General features: G+C 49.3%; 8 protein-coding genes across 8 annotated transcripts; 4 read left to right on the forward strand and 4 right to left on the reverse strand.

Annotated features, from left to right (window-relative positions):
* Window positions 1–236: 236 nt before the first annotated feature.
* BT62DRAFT_981651 (uncharacterized protein) lies at window positions 237–1,524 on the reverse strand (the record flags this gene model as incomplete). Its single annotated transcript, XM_043189616.1, has 6 exons — window positions 237–284; window positions 336–390; window positions 445–706; window positions 756–1,197; window positions 1,247–1,340; window positions 1,391–1,524. The coding sequence occupies 6 exons, from the start codon at window positions 1,522–1,524 to the stop codon at window positions 237–239; spliced, it is 1,035 nt and encodes a 344-aa protein (XP_043037909.1).
* A 721-nt stretch (window positions 1,525–2,245) lies between these two features.
* BT62DRAFT_921223 (uncharacterized protein) lies at window positions 2,246–3,168 on the forward strand (the record flags this gene model as incomplete). The annotated part of the gene is made up of 5 exons (XM_043184280.1): window positions 2,246–2,286; window positions 2,311–2,474; window positions 2,643–2,685; window positions 2,753–2,868; window positions 3,041–3,168. 5 exons carry the CDS (start codon window positions 2,246–2,248, stop codon window positions 3,166–3,168), a joined length of 492 nt encoding a protein of 163 aa, XP_043037910.1.
* Window positions 3,169–3,439: 271 nt separating this feature from the next.
* BT62DRAFT_952193 (ribonucleotide reductase small subunit) lies at window positions 3,440–5,274 on the forward strand. The gene is made up of 6 exons (XM_043188225.1): window positions 3,440–3,615; window positions 3,671–3,830; window positions 3,881–3,945; window positions 3,994–4,645; window positions 4,695–4,944; window positions 4,996–5,274. The coding sequence occupies exons 1-6, from the start codon at window positions 3,565–3,567 to the stop codon at window positions 5,015–5,017; spliced, it is 1,200 nt and encodes a 399-aa protein (XP_043037911.1). The 5' UTR covers window positions 3,440–3,564; the 3' UTR covers window positions 5,018–5,274.
* Window positions 5,275–5,689: 415 nt separating this feature from the next.
* Window positions 5,690–7,717, reverse strand: BT62DRAFT_934073 (kinase-like protein). The gene is made up of 6 exons (XM_043186670.1): window positions 6,841–7,717; window positions 6,691–6,789; window positions 6,366–6,638; window positions 6,214–6,309; window positions 6,058–6,163; window positions 5,690–6,000 (listed from the first exon to the last, which is right to left on the reverse strand). The coding sequence occupies exons 1-6, from the start codon at window positions 7,393–7,395 to the stop codon at window positions 5,951–5,953; spliced, it is 1,179 nt and encodes a 392-aa protein (XP_043037912.1). The 5' UTR covers window positions 7,396–7,717; the 3' UTR covers window positions 5,690–5,950.
* Window positions 7,718–7,751: 34 nt separating this feature from the next.
* BT62DRAFT_987870 (uncharacterized protein) lies at window positions 7,752–9,838 on the forward strand. The gene is made up of 6 exons (XM_043190083.1): window positions 7,752–8,074; window positions 8,125–8,179; window positions 8,234–8,303; window positions 8,361–8,458; window positions 8,507–9,568; window positions 9,622–9,838. Exons 1-6 carry the CDS (start codon window positions 7,874–7,876, stop codon window positions 9,732–9,734), a joined length of 1,599 nt encoding a protein of 532 aa, XP_043037913.1. The 5' UTR covers window positions 7,752–7,873; the 3' UTR covers window positions 9,735–9,838.
* Window positions 9,839–9,990: 152 nt separating this feature from the next.
* On the forward strand, window positions 9,991–11,260 carry BT62DRAFT_899698 (uncharacterized protein; the record flags this gene model as incomplete). The annotated part of the gene is made up of 5 exons (XM_043183381.1): window positions 9,991–10,135; window positions 10,184–10,331; window positions 10,383–10,520; window positions 10,574–10,862; window positions 10,910–11,260. The coding sequence occupies 5 exons, from the start codon at window positions 9,991–9,993 to the stop codon at window positions 11,258–11,260; spliced, it is 1,071 nt and encodes a 356-aa protein (XP_043037914.1).
* A 670-nt stretch (window positions 11,261–11,930) lies between these two features.
* BT62DRAFT_241876 (uncharacterized protein) lies at window positions 11,931–12,589 on the reverse strand. Its single transcript, XM_043180188.1, has one exon. The coding sequence runs from the start codon at window positions 12,410–12,412 to the stop codon at window positions 12,011–12,013; it is 402 nt and encodes a 133-aa protein (XP_043037915.1). The 5' UTR covers window positions 12,413–12,589; the 3' UTR covers window positions 11,931–12,010.
* BT62DRAFT_241906 (uncharacterized protein) lies at window positions 12,372–13,460 on the reverse strand. The gene is made up of 2 exons (XM_043180190.1): window positions 12,576–13,460; window positions 12,372–12,520 (listed from the first exon to the last, which is right to left on the reverse strand). Exons 1-2 carry the CDS (start codon window positions 13,213–13,215, stop codon window positions 12,456–12,458), a joined length of 705 nt encoding a protein of 234 aa, XP_043037916.1. The 5' UTR covers window positions 13,216–13,460; the 3' UTR covers window positions 12,372–12,455.
* Window positions 13,461–13,482: the final 22 nt, after the last annotated feature.

Raw genomic sequence — 13,482 nt, forward strand, 5'->3', positions numbered from 1 at the left:
AATAGCAGGACAAGATTGGATGAAAGAGTTTAAATCAGACTGATGCCTTGCTGGACGCCAGAACCTAATTATGAGCCTGGGAACACGATCCTTTACACGAATTCAGCAAGAGTGAAGAACATAGGAGGATAAGGACACGATGAAGGTATGAAACATACAGAAAAATTAATGAAACAAAATGTATAGCGGATAGAATGGTATCCAGAAGCAAGACTGGTATAGTGGCTGGATAAATATTAACGAGCACACGACTCTTTGACCGAAGTCCCAACAGAATCTCCAACCTAAATCAGGTCAGCACAATCCTACGACAGATGAAAATAAAAGCGCCTTACCTTCACTAGCGTCTCAAGTGCTTCTTCTGAGTTTTTTATGAGATCAGCATCAAACCTGGGAAAGATGGTATCAGTCTTGGCGGAGCCAATCAGTATTAAAATCACATACTCAAGCAATCCTCTCTCAAACAACGCTACAATGGTGCTGCCACCATACCTGAAGCACCCCAATTCCTCCCCCCTCTTCACCGCAGCGGACTTCTTATCATCCGCATCTCCTCCGTACGTCCAGACGACACTACCCACCAACAACGCGCCAACAGCAATGAAAGCCACTTTCTTTCCAGTCGGCTCATGTGTCATGTATATTATCGACCGAACATTCGCCGTGAATACGTCAAACGAAGGCTGGTTTACTGCTTGCGGGTTGACTAGAGCAGCATCAGATAGGCAATATAAGCGAATCGCGACAGGTCATACCTGTATAATATTGGCCCGGAACATTGACGGGCTCTCCATCGATCACGCCGTCAATGGGGCAATGGAAGCGATGGTAATCCTGAGGCGCCAACCGGAATATCGCCATACTCGAACCATCAAAAGTGATAGCTGTGTCGGAGGTGGGAGGAACATCCAACAACTCGGGGACGGTAAAATTACGTCCTTTCACCCAAAACTCCCGTGCCAAATCGAAGGTCTGATACACAACGAGGCGGCAGTCCGCTGCGCTACATATCCCGAGGGTATCTTGCGCATTTTGCACTGGCCGAGCGTCTGGCTTCAGTTTTCTAGAGAAAAAATCATTGAAACAACTGTATTTCTTGATGTCGGGTTCCAATAACTCTTTGAGTGAAAGAGAATACGTCTTGACAAAGGAAGGAATAGAAGCCACGGACCCGGGACTGTCGTATATCTTGCCTTGCTAGTAGATGGCTCAGTGGCTGTGAAAGATGCGGAAATTAAGGCTTTACTTTGATCGACAGTCGTTTCAGAAAGTTTGCAACCGTCTCGATTCCCAGGAGGAGAATCTGCCCTTTGCCGTAAAACAAAAGATGCATGCCAATTCTATCCCAGCTATCAGTACGTCATTCATACTTAGTAGTATACATCCACACCTTGCATAAATCGGCATACTTTCAAAGACCTTCTCCCCAGTTCCTCTGACCACAACGTAGTTTCCAATGTGGTACTGAGCTGCAAGTTTCTCCAGCTCGGGTAGGAGTTTGTGTATCCAGGGGATCCTAAACATATGCAGCATATGCATATCCACCCCCTGTGTGACATCGTTCGCATTCGTTGCTGAGCTATTGATGAGCGCTTCGAGTGTTAAAGCGAAGTTGTCCTCTGTCGTTGAGAGAAAGCGTTCAAACTGGACATCCTTCTCTACTGGCTTGTCGGTCATGTCGGCCATAGACATTTGACGCACTGCGACAACGGGAGAAGCTGGAAGGCCATGCGGGATGGATTTGTGGAGTTTATATTTGAGAAAGTTGGGGATTGTAAGCATCGGGACCGTGCAGGAGACCATGGCGGAAGGGGGAGGAGAGGGAATGGGTGTAAAACGTTGTAAATAAAAAGACGCTAGCGTGATTTTGTTCTGCGGTATTCAGGGGTACACGTCGATCAACAATTACGAGAACTAACGAATGATTCAGGAGCTTGACGCGCGGAGGGTGTATTCGAAAGTTGGAAGACACTTTAGTGACTCCGTAGTCAAATATGAACGATATCATTTCATTCTTAAGGGAGATTTCCTTACACCGTGAACCGCCAGCGATGTCTTGACGGCAATAACACGCCTGTGTGGGTAAGATCAGCTGCGGTATCGATGAGTAAATGAACGGCGAGGTAGCACATCGCTTACTTAAGAAACAGGATCATACCATGTGTCCGCGATATGGGAGACCTAAGCGCCAGAGTAAAAATACCTTGACACTAATTAAGGAGGCCATCTTTCACACTCCCTCACCATGCGAGGGCGCTGGCCAGGACCAAAGGCTGAGAGCTTGCAGTGAATGACAATCAAGTGATACAGATGGAAGGACGATATGAGAGGAACATCTGTTCTGAGTGTGGATGAGCGGTTGTATGCCTGCCGTGCTCAACGCGTAGAAAGTCTTGAACGAGGGCTTGTTACACCAATAAGAGCGATGCAGAACCCTAAAGATATCATAGGGACTATTAGGAGATCGCCTATAGGTGCGTTTGCGGCAATGCGTATTCATTGCCATGGGTGAGAAATCGGCATTTGCCGTCAGACTTTAAACTCAGACGGACTCGGAACCAGTGGCTTCACGGCCCGAGGTTTCACGTTCATCGTGCACATGCGTCAGTAGCAGTTGAGATCTTTTGGGTCGGAAATCATAGAATCTTTGGACACAAAGCCACGTTACACGCGCAATTCACAAGGGTTTGTTGGACTTGCTCCTCCCGTGGTATGCAGAATGTTAGGCACGAATTAAAGTTGTTTCTTGTAGCGGGCAAATCAATAATATTGACGGTTACAACTGCCTTTTTGGAGACAAGCCACTTTCAATAAATGTCTTGCTGCCCGCATCAATGGCGTTATTTGAACAATACAGAAATAAACATCGTACGTACTTGTCTAAGCCGAGCTTGGCTTGGTCCCTGGCCTTCCGATGGGAGTAATAATGGTAGAATGAGTGGTCAGGGTAAGCGATCTGGAATATGGCGATTGTCAATACAAACGTGTTCATTGGATCGCGTTCTGGAGTAAAAACGCGTGCAGCCTCGCGTTATTCTAGCTTGCCATAGAAGAGCCCTAGACGAGGGCCTCGAGGCACCTGATGGGGCCCAAGGGGAGATATTTGATGATGACCGACGCGTCGAGGAAGCGGAGCGCGTCTTCTCTTCAGATTTCGGTTCTATGTAAAAGTTGATTATATGACTCGCTTATTCGGAGACATGTGAGTGACCGCACGATGGCGGAGCCGGCATCACCATCAATGCTTCAGCTGGAATATGAAATGCGGAAGTATTCTATGCCATGGTTGTGACTCAGATAAGGCTAAAAGGCGTTATCTGGACACAATATAGCCGAAATAGGATAAGGAGGAACGACATCTCGCGTTGATAATAAAAGACGTGACGTGACAGACGCGTTTTTTGATCACGTGCGCGATTTTTTTTATTGGCGTTGTTTGTAGACAGTCAACGAACTTTGGGTATATAAACCACGCCATCTGTCCAATCCCTCTATCTGCAGGACCACCTTCTCCGTTGTTTTCTTTTTCATCTACGGCCTACCCTCGCCCTATTCTCCGTTGCAATGTCCGCCGTCACTGTCCCCATTGCCATTCCCGCTACGCCCAGCAAAAAGGTACGTCCTGCTTTTGCTCCGCGTCTTATATTACCTTTTAACACGTTTCGCCTAGATGACCGCAGACTTTAGCGCCAGGTTCTCACTAGAGTCACCCGTCAAGAAGATTGTCGATGACGAGTGCTGCTCAACCTTACCTGAGACTGTTGGTGACTTCGACGGGGAGCTCGAGGACCTCAGGAAGCAGTATGTTGGTGAAGTTGACCTGCCTGAGAGTACGTTCTCCAGCCCAACTTGTATCGCGTTGATAAATAACTTGGCCTAGGCGAGGAGCCTCTTTTGAAGGAAACCAAGAGTCGCTTTGTGCTGTTCCCTATCCAGTATCACGAGGTGCGCGCCGCGTTCCTCATCCTAACGATAGCACTGACCATGGTTTAGATCTGGCAAATGTACAAGAAACATGAAGCATCTTTCTGGACCGCAGAAGAGATGGATCTGTCCAAGGACCTGCATGACTGGAACAACCGAATGAACGACAACGAGCGTCATTTCATCTCCCATGTCCTCGCCTTCTTCGCTGCTTCGGACGGCATCGTTAACGAGAATCTTGTCGAACGCTTCTCGAAAGAAGTCCAGGTTGCTGAAGCTCGCTGTTTCTATGGCTTCCAAATCATGATGGAGAACATCCATTCTGAGACCTATTCCCTCCTCATTGACACTTATATCAAAGATTCCGCCCAGCGGGAATACCTTTTTGATGCTATCGAGACTATTCCTTGCATCAAGCGTAAAGCCGATTGGGCTCTTCGATGGATCTCTGATGAACGATCCACCTTTGCCGAGCGTCTCGTTGCCTTTGCCGCCGTTGAGGGTATTTTCTTTTCCGGCTCGTTCGCTTCCATCTTTTGGTTGAAGAAGCGCGGTTTAATGCCTGGCCTGACCTTCTCCAATGAGCTTATTAGCCGTGATGAGGGCATGCACACCGATTTTGGATGTCTTCTCTTTAGCCACCTGAAGCGTCGTCCTCATCCTGAAGTTGTCAAGCATATCATCGCAGACGCCGTTTCCATAGAACAGGAGTTCCTCACTGGTATGCTATTGCTTTACTTTGTCGTTTCCGTGTCTTATGTTTCTCATAGATGCTCTCCCCGTCTCCCTCATTGGCATGAACTCAAAGCTCATGTGCCAATACATTGAGTTTGTAGCTGACCGTCTACTCGTAGCCCTTGGCAATGACAAGGTGTACAACTCAATGAATCCCTTCGACTTTATGGACATGATCTCGCTGCAGGGCAAGACCAACTTCTTCGAGAAGCGTGTCTCAGATTACTCGAAGGCCAACATCAACCACTCTACCACCGGCAGTACTGTTGATTCATCGAAGACATTGTAAGTTTATTGATACTTATCCTGTCCCTCGTGCTGATCATTGGCGATTAGTGTTCTCGATGAAGACTTTTAGATTCTCACCCTGGCCTTTACACCCATCTCATTGCCGTACATTTCTCATTATTCGCATTGCATCTCACCGTTTATACATGCATTCAACAACGTTATTATTGATTTTATCTATGCCGTCCGTACGATTGTCCCTTTAGACTTGTAACTGTAACATTGTAGGATATGATATACATTAACCAACTCACTTTGTACATCATGGGGAGTGATAATGCGGCGCTCATGCAGCCAATCTTATGCACGAGTACCGCGAGTATCTACAGAGCCGGCTTGCCAGGCTACGTTGAATCTTATCGTTCGATCCGGACTCTAGGAAATGGGCTTGCAATATGTCTGGCATCGTATCATCTGGCTCATCTGATTACTGTTGCGTCCACTTACAGTACTATTTGAACATTGTTACTATAAGCTCTCAGGAGTGAACGGGCAGGGGCAGATATAGACAAGACGTCAGAGTCCGCATATCTGGGATTCCTCTCGACAATTATGATTTGTATTCAAGTCTGCTGGCTATTGAAAGAGTAAACGAATCCAAATAACTCAGAGTCAATGCTGAGCTGGTGACTGATCACCTGTACATATATAGTCATGAACGCTTTTTTGCCGTGGGATACCTCTCAGTTTTGGATTACCGTTTGAAGGTCGTTCGCCTACAAACATCAAAGTGTTAAAATAGCTTTTATTTTCCATGACTTGGAACTTGAAACATCCCCTATATAATTTACGGGATGTTGGAGGAGATCCATTTTTATATTCGATGTAGCAGATACACCATTATTGACAATCCAAAATCGTGCAACAAAATTCAAAAAGGAGATAGGAGAGCCCGCCGACATATCTCCAAACGCTCGTGGCCTCCGGGGCCTTGCCATTGACCCATCTTTATATTGATACAAGAAGGGGAAAGAATCGAGCATGCCGGTGACATTGACCATTCTTATAATGGAATGGGCTCCGTACGTCCACAGGGCGTTGGCTTGTACGACACTGAAGGGATTGTGTGTTAGTCCCTCTTCCGACAGACGAAGACCAGCAGAAACGTACGTTCGAGGCGGAGGTTCAAGACATCGGAGCGATCCACACCGTCAAAGTACGCATGACTAAGAATACCACGAGTAGTATTTCGTTCGCTAGCGACGTCTTTGATCATCTATAATGACATGAATACAACACAGAAAAGTGACAGTGGATAAGACTTGCCGATTTCACCATGTCTGCGGCATGGACATCGAAACGCTCCCAAAGACGGGGAGGGATATGGAAGCTCCCGAAATCGCGAGTGAAGATATCTTTGTTCTAAATGTCAGGCAAAAGTCAGCTTGGAGACCCTCTGTTGACCAGAAGATCCTCACGTTGGGACAAGTAAGCAGTTCCGCGAAGACGACACCTAAACTGTATACATCGGCAAGATCTGCCTGGTAGGATGCGCCCTTGTACTTTGGGACAACTTCGGGAGCCATGTAGCCGACAGAACCACGGCCGTCAGAGTCAACGATGCAGTGTCCACGAGAAGCAAAGCCGAAGTCGATGAGCTTGAGGTGGCCGCGCGCGTCGATCATGATGTTTTCCGGCTTGATGTCGCGGTGGAAGATCATGTTGTCGTGGAGCATGCTCACAGCGATTATCTATGAAGGAATCATCAAGATAAAATGAAGGGTGTGCGAGGCTTGGACGTACGAGTTGCGCACAGTAGAGCTTGACAAGGTCGGGATCGATGGGCTGGTTGGCTTCAGAAAGATCACGAAGACGGGACACAAGTGACTGGGGGTAATGTTCCTGCAATTATCATAAACTGTAAGTCAAATTGAGTTTAGATATTGTCCTCACCATGAAGATATAACACCAGTGCATATCCTGGCGATAATCTACTATTTCGGCGAAGAAAGGACACTGGATTCGGCGTGTGTCCCTGAGGATGGCGATTTCTTCTCTGATGGCTGAATGGTTGTCGACCGTGCGTCGCGACCGGCCTTCCTCGATGAGAGGGATGTCATCAAGGATATAGTTGGACTTGTCGAGGGCTTTGATTGCGAGAACGCGGGCGGCGCGACCATGCACAGGCGTCGACTCGCGTGCTAGAATAACCTGGGCGGTAGCGCCATCTCCGACAATGCCAGTGAAGACATAGGTGATGGGCCCGATTTGGAGTGTCCGTGGAAGGGGGTGACTGGCCTGCAAGTTTGCGGGGAAGGATGGTGTGACTGAGATGGAGCACGCAGAGTCCAGGCTACTAGGCAGGGTGCCAACAGCCGACGCGACGCGACGGTGCGTGGCATCTTGGTCAGCGAAAGCTGCCGACTTGTCAAACTGCCCCTCCGTTTTTGGTCGCACACAGGAATGTTGGAAAATGGAAGTGAGAACGTTGAAGAGTTTAGACAACATGAGATATCGAATAATGGTGGAATAAGAATAAAAGATGGCTATTTTTATAGGCTTTTGCATTGCACGCGCCGTCCTAGAATCTATTGTTGTAGGCAGAAATGCCACCAGGTGTGCGATGGACAAAGACGACTACTTTGTCTGCACATTGTCTGCACGGCAAACATTGTGCCACCCCCCAGAAAGGCATTGGCTTGGTTTTAGGTAGCGATAATTTGCAAGTCGGGGAAGCACACATTGTCAGGTCAAAGTGCGAGAGACGTGAAGCCAGTTGCCACCACCGTAGAGAAACAAATTCGGGTGGCCAAGATAAGATCAAACATGGTTCTCAATCATGTCTATCACGTAAGCCAAACCGGGGGATTTTCAAACCCGTCGTTCGACGTCCCTTCTTTGACGACCGTCACATTGCCGTCCTCTTCCTCCAAGGCTGGCGGGCTCTATATATCTCGTTTCTCTTCCTCTCTAATAGTCGCCCCCTATGTCGGACTACGACTCGTCTCGAGAGTCGTCCCCGTGCCGCGACGACAAGCCTTCTCACAGTGACTTTTATCTCGGCCTCAGCCAGGGAAGGCAGCCTTCAGATGCATACGACACTCTCCTGCCCCCATGGCGGGCAGCTATCCGCCGAAGACTCATCCAGAGCGTGCACCTCGAGTCCAAGGTGATAGCGTGCATGCAGGTGTGTTTTCAACGACCTCTTACTTGTCTGGCCTATTGAAGGGTTTCTAGGAATACATACGCACTCCCTGGCTCGACGCCTATTTTGTGTATACTTCGTCTTTAGGTTGGTATGCCACCGATCATGCGTCAGACATTGTCTAACCAATTGCTGGCGTAGGAACGCATACCTTCTTCATGACCGTGCTTCCAGTGCTGTATTTCTTTGGATATGAAGACATGGGACGCGGGTATGTCTTTTGCTACTGTTTTGCCAGTTTGACACCAATAATTCATTTACCCATAAGGCTCGTTATCGTTTTGGCCCTAGGCGTGTACTTTTCCTCATTTATAAAAGATCTTATCTGCTCTCCGCGGCCCTTTTCGCCTCCCGTGACGCGCCTCAGTGAGTAATATCTCAGAAAGCAACGAATATTCTGATTTGCTGTCTCAGCCATCGGGACACACCACCTCGAGTACGGCTTTCCTTCAACGCACTCCACAAATAGTGTCTCTATCGCGCTGTTCCTTTTTGGCCATGTCTATCTCCTTACGTCCGGTGCATCTAACTCCGAAATATCACCCATGATATCTCCGTTCACCTACAACGTCCTCGTAGTTCTACTCGTGTTCTACACCTTCTCCATCGTCTTCGGCCGGCTATACACAGCGATGCACTCCTTCACTGACTGTCTCGTGGGCGTCATCCTAGGTACCGGTCTCTGGTGGGCCTACACCAGTTTCCCCGGTATCCCGGTCAAGGTTCCTTCTACGTCCACAACGATCTACCTCGCGCGCGGACTCGGTGCTGGAAAGTGGATGGATGATTGGGTGCAGAGTGGAGGCTGGGAAGTGCCCCTGATACTGATTTCTGTTTGTCTCCTTGCAGTAAATCAGCACCCGCAGCCAGTAGATGATTGTCCGTGTTTCGAGGACGCCATCGCGTTTGGGAGTGTCGTTCTTGGACTTTTAGTCGGGTCTTGGGGCGTATCCTTTACAAGTCTCTCCGAACGCCGTGCAGTCGTTATGCCGGGAAGTGGATGGGTCTTTGATCAGTCCTTGGCAACATGGATAGCTGTGGAGCGCGGCTGGAAGGATGTGTGCTTGTGGTGGGGTGTGGCAGCTTTGAAGATGGTGGTGGGGATCCTCGCTATCTTTGCGTGGCGTATTCTAGCCAAGTCAGCGCTGCACATCACCCTACCGCCGCTTTACCGGTTGCTTTCCAAGAGTTTCCAGTTGCCAAATCGAAGGTTCTACACGCCTGCAACGGATTACAAAAATGTGCCCAGCGAATTTGCTCACGAAGGCGGTTTGAGGCCGATTCCTAGTGTCATTGATCTACCGGGAAGCGTGGGGATGGAGGTGGGTGAAGGAAGTGCGTTTTCTTACCGCACATCTAGAACCAGGGCAGTTAAGATGAGGAATGGGAACGAGAAGGTGAGGTTTGCGATTGGTAAGGGCGCCGTTGAGAGGGAACAAGAGAAAGAAAACGAGGTTAAACATTATGATGCTGATGGTGAATTGTTCTCACTCGCATCGTTATTGATGCTGTATTGACATTTTTTCTAGTGCTTACGAAGGTTACTGTCTACGCTGGTATTGCACTTTTGGCCAGCCAGGCCTTGCCTGTCATGTTTGACGTTCTCGGGTGGGGAGTGCGGTCATGGCCTGTCGATGCCTAAGGATTAATATTTGTGACATTCTGCTCCAACATTTTGCTACGTTGATACAGTATTACCATGTAAATTCGGAGGGTCAATTTATTTCAGCTTACTTGATTGGATGCAAAGCCGCGTTTCGACTGGTGATACTGCGGAATCGGACGGTGAGGTCTGAGAAAACAAGTTGAATGGGTTGGCAGCGGAAAGCGATGCAGTTTGTGCATTACATGCCATCTCCGGGCATTTGTCTCATACTATCTGTCGTCGCGCTCTCTTCATGAGTCTCGACCAGAACCTCTACACCCTCCTCGTCACCCCCAACAAGGACCATCCCAATGTTATCGACCTCGTTGACCCCTCGGGAGTGACCCATTATAGGAAGCAACGACTCGCTGGCCCTGTGTATACGATTGAGGTGTACGGTGCGTTTCCTACCTCTTACTATCATCTTCGTGCTCATGAACAGGCAGATTTCATGTCCGAGTCGCTGCTTGTAACAGCGACGGCCCCATCCGCTTCGAGCAAGACCAAGATCCTCGAGCTATACAACCCAACTACGACAGTCGAACTCAAGTACACCGGCACACTAACATTTCGATGGAATTTTAAATGGGAGAAGTGAGTTTGGGTGTGCCCTGAGGCCAGGCTGGATATTGAGAACACCGCTAGCTTTGAATTCGAATGGAAACGCGAAGAATGCTTCATGCTCCGGAAACCCGACCCTCCAGTCCTCGTCGCTATTACCAAGGAACCTGCTGGACGGCTCAAGACAAGCTCGATACAAATTTTGGACTACAATCTGAACCGGTAAAGAGTACTAGCGCTGCTGTTCATCACTGGCGTTGATTGATGTTTATCAGATTCGACATAGACGATAGGAAGGGCCTGGAAATCGTTATACTGACGGCGCTTCTGACGTTCCAGGACACAAATGAGAGCTATCATGGATCACCTAGGGATTCGGAGGGACTAGTCAAGACCAAGTCGATCCCGACACTACCTCCTCCGCCACCACCAAAGCCGCCTGCAAAGACTGGCGTGGATAGGATAGCAGAAATTCAGGCCATGCGTGGTGAGATTAACGAGCTCACTGTGGAGGAAGAGGGAGATATCATGCATTACGCCCAGTACTGCTCGAATTTGCTCCAGGTGCGCCACTATCATAGCAATTGGATTTCAACCTAATCTTCTTCCAGGACGACGCCATGCTCTTTGTCACTGTACGGTCCTCTTCCGCGACACAAGTTCCCAAAGTGCTTCAAGTAGTGGAAGAGACGAAGCGCATACGGCATAAAATCGGCCTGGACGCCGAAATCTTCCAATACGTTCTCTACGACACCCTTTCTCAGCTACCCCGGCGAATAAACCTCAACGACACGCCCGACAATAAATACGTACCTCCCAACAGCCTTGTTGTCCACTTGAGCAAGATACCCATGCCAGAGCTGCAACCCGCAGTAACGCCCGCACCCATCCTCACGAGCACCTTACCGCCAATATCCCTCAACTCCCATCCTGAGAAGGAGAAGAAACGTACCTTCATTTAATCTATTATCCGTGCATTTCTTATCTCACAGGTACATTACAGCGAAGAAAATAACTCGACGATCTCGATCCGGCTCCACGTCGCCGCCTCCTCCCCGCGTCCATTCATACCAGGTGTACCCTCATCAACCGTCGCCTTCGCCCTCCCAATTGAATAATCCTGGAATATATACCGCGCCTCCACCGCAAGTCCCAGCGAGGCCCGTGAATAACATGGTCTCGGGTTTATTTGATATACTGCATTATAGGAAGTAGGAGCGGAAGGACTATGTATTCCATCTGACATGAGGAAAGGTGTATGGACTGTACTTTTACCACTACATACTTTTTTTACAGACCAGACGGTGCCTATTCTTGAAAAATTATCACCGGCCCAGCCTCAACATTCATTTTGAACGAGTTTCTTCTATCTTTTTCCACATGTCAGCGTGCCATATTCATCCAGCTTCTTCATGGCCTACTGGACGTGCGGTTAATCACCATTTGCTTCTAGACCTTCTTCTCCTAAGCACCGAGGCTCGATGGTCACTCGGCCTTCTGTACCTTTCCTGGGGAAATTCGAGACTTTGATTATCCTTTCTTCATCTTTCAGTGCCATCGCCATCTGAGTTTTACTTCTCGGGCTGCGCTAGCAACAATTGACAGGCCTGATCCCAATGAGGCTTCGAAGGCGGCGTCTACTATGCTGCAATGGCCATTGACTCTCACGATGAAGAAATAGAAAATTGGGCAAGAGCTATATACAAAAGACGTTACGCTACTTTGACAAAAGTACAGTCCAGTGCGACACCCAGATTGCTCCGATCCTTGATAATTTTGTCCCCAACAACTATCAATCCACTCTCGTGCTTCTTCTCATCACGAGCGTACAACGCAATTCTACGATTTGGCATCTGCTTCGCGATGAAACCATACGATTTACCCTTCCCTGTAGAATCCTCATACGCCCAGAACGCGAGCACCTCCTTGTCCGAAGGAGCCGACAGCGAAATGTATTTCTTCACGCTCTTGCCATCAAGCCCCGAATAGTTCCCTCCTATATAGCCTACATTTCCAGACTTCCAGGTCTTGTCTGTGACACCTGTCTCGAGCGCGAAGCTGAACACTGCGCCGGAATTGCTCTTGCGTGGACTGACAAGCGTGATGGCACTCATGGAGTATCCCAAGCCTAGGTGACCAGCTCCAAGCTCTGTACCATCAGCGAAGCGGATCTTGTATCTGGAGCCTACAGTGAGCTTGGCGCCTTGCGAGTCGACAAGATCCTGAAAGGAAGCAAGCGTAAATATACAGACAAGTTCGAGAGGGATATGAAGACACCTACGCCGCTGGTATCAGTAGGCGTATGTGTACCCGTTCCGGTGCCAGTAGGCGGGCCTACTGACGGGCCAGTCGGTGTTTTATTTGTATTAGGTGCTGGCTTGTCGGTCCCAGTTGGTTGTTTAACGGTGCCGTTGGGTATGGTCGTTCCAGTTCCAGTACCCGTTCCAGTACCCATTCCCGTTCCTTTATCACCTGTCCCAGTGCCCGTCCCAGTGCCCGTCCCCGTCCCCGTTCCCTTATCTCCAGTCCCAGTCCCAGTCCCCGTGCCAGTCCCGGTCCCTTTGTCCCCAGTACCGGTACCAGTGCCAGTCCCGGTCCCGGTGCCAGTTCCTTTGTCCCCAGTACCGGTGCCAGTTCCCGTCCCAGTTCCCGTCCCCGTTCCATTGTTCCCAGTGCCAGTGCCCGTACCGGTGCCCGTACCCGTACCCTTATCTCCAGTGCCAGTGCCGGTGCCAGTGCCAGTGCCAGTACCCATTCCCTTATCTCCCGTACCAGTGCCCGTACCCGTCCCATTGGGCACACCATTTGGTTTGGTTTCGGGTGGGCAAGTAGGAGGAGGCTTTGTCGCCGATTCGGGAACCTTGGTGTGGGTTTCGTCGGGCTTCTTTGGAGGTTCAGAGGATTTGGTCGTGCTCATTCCTGTCCCATGGGGCTCCTCTGGTTTCTTCGGTTGGGGATTGCAATCGTCTGGCTTCTTTGGTGGATCGGATGGCTTTGTCGTACCAGTCCCAGTCCCAGTCCCGGTCCCATGAGGCACCTCTGGTTTCTTCGGTGGCGGACAGTCGTCTGGTTTCTTTGATGGTTCAGATGGTTTCGTCGTTCCCTCATCCGGTTTCTTTGGCGGTGGGTCAGAGGGTTTGGGAAGATCCTTCGTTCCGTCAGGTTTCTTCGCGGGGTCAGTTGG

The sequence above is a fragment of the Guyanagaster necrorhizus genome, assembly GCF_019112545.1.
Source record: "Guyanagaster necrorhizus MCA 3950 unplaced genomic scaffold BT62scaffold_18, whole genome shotgun sequence".
NCBI lineage: Eukaryota > Fungi > Basidiomycota > Agaricomycetes > Agaricales > Physalacriaceae > Guyanagaster > Guyanagaster necrorhizus.

Excerpts from the sequence above, each read along its gene's own strand:
- BT62DRAFT_241906 (XM_043180190.1), bottom strand. The coding sequence starts at position 13,215 with ATGAGCACGACCAAATCCTCTGAACCTCCAAAGAAGCCCGACGAAACC. Across the intron at positions 12,521-12,575 it reads TACTGATACCAGCGGCGTAG|GATCTTGTCGACTCGCAAGG; the intron begins GTGTCTTCATAT and ends GCTTCCTTTCAG.
- BT62DRAFT_934073 (XM_043186670.1), bottom strand. The coding sequence starts at position 7,395 with ATGTTGTCTAAACTCTTCAACGTTCTCACTTCCATTTTCCAACATTCC. Across the intron at positions 6,639-6,690 it reads AGCTCTACTGTGCGCAACTC|ATAATCGCTGTGAGCATGCT; the intron begins GTACGTCCAAGC and ends ATTCCTTCATAG. Across the intron at positions 6,001-6,057 it reads CTTGAACCTCCGCCTCGAAC|TGTCGTACAAGCCAACGCCC; the intron begins GTACGTTTCTGC and ends CAATCCCTTCAG.
- BT62DRAFT_241876 (XM_043180188.1), bottom strand. The coding sequence starts at position 12,412 with ATGAGTGCCATCACGCTTGTCAGTCCACGCAAGAGCAATTCCGGCGCA.
- BT62DRAFT_987870 (XM_043190083.1), top strand. The coding sequence starts at position 7,874 with ATGTCGGACTACGACTCGTCTCGAGAGTCGTCCCCGTGCCGCGACGAC. Across the intron at positions 8,180-8,233 it reads TGTGTATACTTCGTCTTTAG|GAACGCATACCTTCTTCATG; the intron begins GTTGGTATGCCA and ends TTGCTGGCGTAG. Across the intron at positions 8,304-8,360 it reads TATGAAGACATGGGACGCGG|GCTCGTTATCGTTTTGGCCC; the intron begins GTATGTCTTTTG and ends TTTACCCATAAG.
- BT62DRAFT_952193 (XM_043188225.1), top strand. The coding sequence starts at position 3,565 with ATGTCCGCCGTCACTGTCCCCATTGCCATTCCCGCTACGCCCAGCAAA. Across the intron at positions 3,946-3,993 it reads TCCCTATCCAGTATCACGAG|ATCTGGCAAATGTACAAGAA; the intron begins GTGCGCGCCGCG and ends ACCATGGTTTAG. Across the intron at positions 4,646-4,694 it reads AGAACAGGAGTTCCTCACTG|ATGCTCTCCCCGTCTCCCTC; the intron begins GTATGCTATTGC and ends TGTTTCTCATAG.